Source organism: Lupinus angustifolius, unplaced genomic scaffold (genome assembly GCF_001865875.1).
Source record: "Lupinus angustifolius cultivar Tanjil unplaced genomic scaffold, LupAngTanjil_v1.0 Scaffold_767, whole genome shotgun sequence".
Classification (NCBI taxonomy): domain Eukaryota; kingdom Viridiplantae; phylum Streptophyta; class Magnoliopsida; order Fabales; family Fabaceae; genus Lupinus; species Lupinus angustifolius.
In genome coordinates this window covers 1-8,083 of record NW_017728091.1, presented here as the reverse complement: position 1 = coordinate 8,083, position 8,083 = coordinate 1, and the positions used below count along the sequence as shown (strand labels likewise).

The 8,083-nt window shown below is 34.1% G+C and overlaps 1 protein-coding gene across 2 annotated transcripts; it reads left to right on the top strand.

Moving 5' to 3' along the window:
- The first annotated feature begins 3,947 nt into the window (after nt 1-3,947).
- Nucleotides 3,948-7,153, top strand: LOC109341872. Of its 2 annotated transcripts, XM_019579846.1 has the most exons (7): nt 4,687-4,817; nt 4,873-4,894; nt 5,406-5,568; nt 5,711-5,887; nt 5,982-6,065; nt 6,208-6,289; nt 6,460-7,153. In XM_019579846.1, coding segments are annotated over exons 1-7 (966 nt in total). In that variant the 5' UTR covers nt 4,687-4,816; the 3' UTR covers nt 6,897-7,153. The 2 variants fall into 2 exon arrangements, with proteins under 2 accessions (XP_019435390.1, XP_019435391.1); XM_019579845.1 differs by having other exon boundaries at nt 3,948-4,894.
- Nucleotides 7,154-8,083: the final 930 nt, after the last annotated feature.

Genomic DNA, 8,083 nt, shown 5'->3' with positions numbered 1-8,083 from the left:
ATATATATATATATATATATATAATTTTAATATAAAATGTATACACATATATAATTTAATTGTTATGGTTATAAAGGTCTAGTTAAAAGTAAGTTTATTAGCCTATTTAAGTATATACATGGTGACATATTTCAAGATAATATATTATAATATGTGTTTAAATAGGCTAGCAAGTCAGACCCAAACTCTTATATGTTATATAAGTTATGTCTGTTTCCATCCTTAATGGGCAACAAGGTCTAGAATTTGGTTTGTATAATAATTTATTATAGAAAACACTCATATAAAGCATCTTAGAGCTAGCTGCCATAGGTTCAATCGACTCAAAATAAACTTATCATATTCAATAATAGAGGTGACACAAATCATAAGAATAAAGATGAATCTTGCATATCACATTCTATTCATTTACATCATCACCTCCTTGGTTCTTCTTTACTCATACTCTATCTATCATATAGTTGTCTTGTATAAACATTGACTTGAGTGCATGATCCCTTTTTAGGTACCCACTAAAGGAGAACTAAGGTTGATCCTCGTCCTCGTTCCACATTGTCCATCCGCTCTAAGGTCGGTCCCCAAATCTGATTAATGATCATTCCAAACCATTCAAGATTGACTTCAACTTAGCTCAACACATAATTTTATTAAATTGATTCATTAACCTGAGATTTATTTATTCACTCATGCCAATAGCAAGAATAAGGATCTTCTCCATTGATGGATAGTCAAATACTTATTTTTCCATTTGTTTTTAATGACAAAAGTGGAATTTAATTATAACTAAAGTATTAATATGTCATTGAAAGTTATTGTTCCATCCTGGTCAACCAGATAATCTGTCTCCCCGGATGGTCCTCTCTACCAACTGACCAAGGCTCGAGCATGACCAGGCAAGGGACTTTATAGGCTCGTTGATCAGACTTACCATGATGGATTTGGGATCACCTCCACTTGACATGCCGCCAACAACGCACCATCATACCACGTGCAGTCTCACCTACTCTCCTGCCAATACGATAAAGACAGGCCTGAGATGCGGCTACCAGACATGCCACGTGCAAGATGTCAAGTATGCACAGTGTATGGGCCATCCAAATCCGTCTGGCATGAGAAAAGTAGCCCCCGATAGGCCAAAATGGTCGGTTAGACCAACAATATCCTCTAAATCCATGTCATCCATCTCATTCACTATAAATAGGAGTCTGCCCCAACATGAAATATCTATATTCATTATTATCCTTTCATTACTTAAGATGAAGATGAATGATTGGTCGACTCGATAGCGAATTCTTCAATAAAAGTTTTCAAACGTAGAAAAAGGCAAACATAGGATGACTGAAGGAAGGACCCTCCTTATTTATAGGGGAAGTCCAGATTCATCCAACAGTGATCATGACGATCTGTGTGAAGGAGTTCCAAAAGACGGAAGAATGATCCATCCTACCCGTCCAAAATACTCGAGTTCAATCCAACTGAGGCCTGCGAACCAAGATGAAAAACAACGAGAAATGAATTGACGAGCCACAATCAAGTACCTGACGCTGAAACTCCTTTATGACAAGACTGGCATCGACCAACCACATGTCAACTAACTCAGAGCCCTAATGATTACCTAGAGTCTACCAGCATGTCCGACTACCTAGCATCCTACTAGACTGAGGGCAATTGTTCCATTCCGGTCAACCAGATATCTCGTTTGTCTGGATGATCCTTTCTACCAACCAACGAAGGCCCGAGTACGACCAATCAAGGGACTTCACAAGTTCGTTGACCGGACACGCCAGATCGGGTTTGGGGCCACCTCCACCTGACACGCGACCAACACGACAAAGACGGGCCTGAGATGCGGCTACTAGACATGCCACTTGCAACAAGTCAACTATGCATAAAGTATGGAACTGTCAAATCCGTCTGACACGGGAAAAGTAGCCCCCAACATGCCATAATGGTCGGTGAGGCCAACAATACCCTCTAGATTTATGTCATCCATCTCAACCACTTTAAGTAGGAGTCTCCCCCAACATGAAGTATCTCTATTCATTATCTCTTCATTACTTATTCTCTAAGATATATTATCTACTTCTTACCACTAGTATACTCATATTGACTTGATCGTCCAAGAATCTTTTCATATACCTCCATCGGCGGGCCCAAGTCAACATCTATCTAGAATACCAGAAGAACTCTAGCTCGGATCTCCTGTCCAAATAAGTTATTCATCTGCAAAATAATAGTTATATTTTCCTTTGTTTTTTGAAACAATTGTTTCTGCATTAATGAAGAGAATTCAACTCTGATAGCAAACCTTCCTCCTAATTTTCACTAGCTAAGTCATATAACATGCCATGCCATGGTGGCCGGTGCTGCAATGGGAACTGGCTGGAAAATATGGTCGGTGTCACTAAGAAGACAGGTAAAGCAAAGACGGAAATGTGTGGTGTGTAAGGGACCGTATATAACTTTTGATATGAGCACTTCCACTGCATCTAAACCTAGTTGTTACATTAAATAGGAGTAATATTTTAATAAGAGATTAATTTTTCATTAATAATTGCTTTTTATGATACATGTAGTTTACCAAGTATAGTCAATTATTCAGCCTCCAACAGGACAGTCAGTTATAGAATTTTTCAAACTAAATTAATTAAAAGATCACTTCATCTAAACCTCAAATATACTCTATCCATTTCAAAATAACTATCCAGAGATAAAGTGGAAACACATATTAAGTCTTATCATGTATTAACAAATTATTGATTTTTAAATTTTTTCTAATCATTTCACCTTTTTTTTTGTCTCTACTTCCTCTAAAATATGGTGTAACTTTCATTTGGTTTATTATACTTACTACAACTTACATACACACATGTCTAAATCACGGAAGTTAGATTCTACCATTTAATTAGATCTTACACGAGTGTCGTTCATTCAACGCAACATTCATTTTCATTTATGCTAATGAACTTTATTCTTTTGTTGTCCTTTTAGGCCCAACATTTAGTCACATATAACATTAGAAGTCTTATAGTTTTTATATACTACCAATGATATCTCTTTATCTTTTTCGGTAATAAACTAATCTCTTATGAGTCCATGATTGCATCTCCCTACAAGTGTCACTAACAAAAATTGAATTTTTGACTTTTTGATCATCCTAAGAATCTAGCGGGACCTTACACCATTAGATCAACATCTTGTTGGTAAAGGTCTAATAGTTATGCCATAAAATTTCATCTTAAGCTTGAATGACAATTCTATTACATATTACACATATCTCATTTCATTTCCAATCACTTTGTCATACACCTTCTCCAATCTCCATAGAATAATACATCTCTAGCCACCTTATCATACATCTTCTATAAGTTGATGAAAATCATGTAGAAGTAAGTTTCTTTAGTTCCTTCAATATTTTTCAATTAGTCTAAGTAGAAAACATGTAGCCTCCATAGTCAACCTCCCATTCATTTCTTTATAGGTTTCAGTTTTTAGGAATTTTTGCTCCTAATTAAATGATATTCTTAAAGTTCAAAACACCATTAATTATTATTTTATCAATAGAGTATGAGTGAGAAGAATTGAGTATGGCATAATTGAAAAAATATTAACAATTTTCTAAAAAAAAACGAAGAGCTAATATCTTAATTAATATGTATACACTGTCAGTCAATTATTCACTATTGATTTATTAAATATCATTAACTCTGAAATAAAAAAATAATACAAATCAATTATAGATGATATACTAATAATATAAAAAACTTTACACTATCAGTGCACAGATTTTAAACTCATATCTCAAACACAAAATGATAGAAAAACGAGCACTGACAACGTGAAAAACGAGGCATAAGAAATGACTCAATGGCCATATAAAGCAATGCACACTCCTCTCTCACTTTGAAAAATTGCCTCCATTCAACTCTCATCATATTTTCATTTTCCTATAATAATAACCAACAAACACCGTCAATAGACACACACACGTTAGACTTTGCCAAGTTCAAAACCCATCATTTCAACATCACTTATCATTCACACGCTTCTCTTTGTTTCCTAACACTTTTTTTTTATTTTATCATTGGCTCTTCGGAAACACATTTATACTTATTCCATTCCACCAATACCACAATACCCAAATAATCATCACCGTCATTGATTCCTAATAGCCACGATTCTTTACCACGCTACGTAGTCGTTGTAGAATTAAAACCGTGGCTAAACCCAAACCCCTATTATTTCTACCCTTCGTGTCTTAATCAAACTACCCATTAACACCCCTTATCGTTTGTGTGTGAATATCCTCTTATTTTTCGCCAAAGTTTTCTCCTTTTTTGTTTTGTATTCTCTGCCAGTTTTCTTAACCTTAAATCTTCTTCAGCTCCTTCTTGCTAACCCTGTTATCCTTTTCTGCTCAATTTCAACAAAAGGATATTCAATTTTTATTTGATTTTAAACCCTTTTGAGTTTTGATTTTGCTTCTTAAAATTTGAAACTTTTTTGTTGTGATGGCTCTGCCAAACCCTTTTCATGATATGTTGGAGAATCCCACAATATTGGGTGTGTTTTCAGGGATGACCATGTTTCTGGGTCATATATGGTTAGCATTTCTTATTGGTCTCATTGTTGGATGGTTATGGAAACCGAAATGGGCTTGTGTAGGGAAAGAAAAACTGACTAGTTCTCTAGCTAAGTCCTTGGATTTTTGCTCACAATCCTCGTCTTCACCATCAAAGAATGTGTTTTCACCTTTGAAGGGTTATTCTTCCTCTCCATGCCTTAATTCTATTAAAATGCAGTCTCCAAATCCTCAAACTTTGGTTGTGAATAAAGGGGTGGATAAAAAGGCATCACCTTCTTCATCATCTGTGAAATGTGATGGTTCTAGCAGGTATTTTTCATTTATCTACTATTCTGTTATTAGGGTACAAATAGTTGTATAAATTTGTAGTTATACTTTGTAATCATTTACCTTGTTAGTTGTTAAGAGCTAGAATGATTGTTCTTATTAGCTTGTGTAGTTCAGATGTTAAACACCAATTAAATCAGAATTTGACACATTCATAAAGTGATATAGGATGATCCTTTGGGTATTTTTTGCTTGTGCTATCAATATAAGAGTGATAAGAAGATGGATATTAGAAATTATCATTTTGCCATGCAATTTGTAACATTTTGTAGTACCTGCATTTAAGTTTGATTATTTGAGTTGAATAAATGAATTGTACATTGTCATGGTTCATCAAATCTTGTTTTAGTACCAATTAGTCTTGCAGTGAAATGCAATATAAGTGAACTCTGTTAATGTTTGTTTTGTTGTCATGTAGTTTTGTGCTTCTTGTGTGTGTTTTTGTTGCAAAGGATTAAATCGAGGATATATTTCTTACTTTGTTGTATTACAGTACATTAAATTCCAACGAAGACATATCTAATACTTGTACAATGGAGGATTTACATCATCTATACCAGCTTGTGGAGGAAAAAGATGGAGGTCTCCCTTGGATACAGATGATGGATCGAGCTACTCCGACTATGAGCTACCAAGCATGGCGCAGAGAGCCAAAGGTATGATATTTATTGGTAATTTTTTTAAATTTGAAGAGTGTTTGTTTACTTAGTAGATGCTTGGTCTCACTGTCATCTATACAATCTTGATTTTACGCAAATGACTTACTTGGTTTCTTGATTTTTTTTCATGTGTTGTCAGGATGGTCCACCCCAATACCGAAGTAGTACTATCTTTGAGGATGCTACTCCTGAGATTGTGAGAGATTTATTTTGGGATGATGAGTTCCGACCTAAATGGGATGACATGCTTGCAAGCTCAACAACCTTAGAAGAATGCCCCACTACTGGAAACATGAAAGTACAATGGATACGAAAGGTGCTAAACCTCTTAACATGATCTCTTGAATGAAGTTTAATAAGTTGTTGCCTTAGTTCTGTGTGCTTATATTTGATAATTCTTTGTTGCACAGTTCCCCTTTTTCTGCAAAGACCGAGAATACATAATTGGTCGACGCATTTGGGAATCAGGAAGATCATACTATTGTGTGACAAAGGTATGGAAAGAAAGTTAACTTTATTAATTGCAATGTTTCTTTAGATTTATATGGATAATGGTTTTTCAATTTTAGAATTGTTAATTGTTCTTACCTTTAATAATTTTTTCCTCTTTCGCGTTGTTTAATTTTCCATATTTAGGGAATAGATTGTCCTTCCATTCCTGGACAAGATAAACCAAGACGTGTTGATGTCTACTACTCGAGTTGGTGCATTCGAGCAGGTATACATTGCTTTGATATCCCATTTATTGAATTATTACTTTAGTTAAATTCTTTGAATTCCAACTTCAGTTAATTTGATGAACTGCAGGGTGTTGTTTAACCGACTTTTTAATTTAGTTCTACTTTCATGAGTTGACTTGTTAGGACTAACTTGTAGTTTTGTATACAGTGGAATCAAAGAGAAACAACGGCCAGCTGACAGCTTGTGAAGTTTTACTCTTCCATCATGAAGAAATGGGCATTCCATGGGAAATTGCAAAACTTGGTGTGAGAAAAGGAATGTGGGGAACCGTCCAGAAGATTGAGCCCGGTTTAAGAGCCTACCAAGAAGCTAGAGCGTCCGGAGCTCCACTTTCTCAACCAGCTTATATGGCTCAGGTCAACACAAAGATAAATCTTGAATACTTGCAATCAATAGGAACCAATGAAAGTTCACCGGAAACCGAAAATGTAATCACTGCTGAGAAACCACAGGGTGTGAATGTGCCCAAGATGCTAGTAATTGGAGGTGCTATTGCTCTTGCATGTAGTCTTGATAAAGGACTAGTGACCAAGTATGTTATCTTTGGTGTTGCTAGAAGATTGGCTAATATTGGTAAAAAATAGTTTAGAAAAGAGGTAGAAGCAATTTCTAGTAGAATGCTATGGTTACTTTTATAGAATTTATTTTGGGCAATATCATTATTGAATATAGAGTTAAGGGAAATGAGGAAGTCTTGTTTTGGTGGTAAAGGGTAGTTATTGAAGTTTTATATAAACTTTTGTTTGTACAATGAATAATTGTTGGTCCAGGCTATAGAATTTGATGCTTTTATGGCTGTATAAACTCAGTAGCATCAATAAAATTTTAATTTTACTCGGTTCTTTCTGATATCCAGCTATATGTTTTGTAATAAGGGTCCAATAGGTTTGTGAATATGCCACTTTCAGTGCCAGAAATCAACCAAATTTGTTATAGTTTTGGACTTTCTAATAAGCAGAACAAGTTTGAGTAACATTTATAGTAAAATAATGGTAGAAAATTTTAGGTGGTTAGGATATATAAATGTGAAAATCTATATAAATCTGCTAGAGTTTAGAGGTGGAGTAGATCAAGAATAATCATAAGTGAAACTATAGGATGATTTGGGGACAATTGATTCTGATTTATGATAGAATGTTAGACAATTAATTTTTGGATAATTCCATAATGCACTTTAACAATTTTCTCTCTCATAACTCTCCTTATATACCATTTCTTTTGCAAACCATACATTATCTTAAATCCACACATCATCATCCTTTCATTCTTTCCAACCGGATTCTATGCTTCACATGGATATTGTTGTATTTAAAGCTATTTTTTTGTGCTTCTTCCTTCTTTAGACAACATTGGAAACACGTAAATGGTGTCTAGCTGCTCATATTTGTGGTAATTGTCTTAGAATAAAAATACTTTCAGCAATTTATATATTTTTTTTTTAGCGAGGAGAGATGTGTTTATGTATAAATTAAGTTATACTAGTTATACTAAATCTCAGTCATTCATTTTCTTACATTTGAACCAAATGTATGAGTGCAATAAATGATGAGAGAGAAAAAAAGAAATTTTAAATAATTTATTGCACTCACTCATTTGTCTGTTGGATTTAAGAAAATGAATGACTGAGATTGAGTATAACTAATGTAACTTAACTTAGCTGTAAACGGACCACTCATTTTTTAAAATAGATACTTGTTTGAAATTACTTTTTTTTAAACACAATATATATATATATATATAAATATATTATATATATAAATAAATATATATA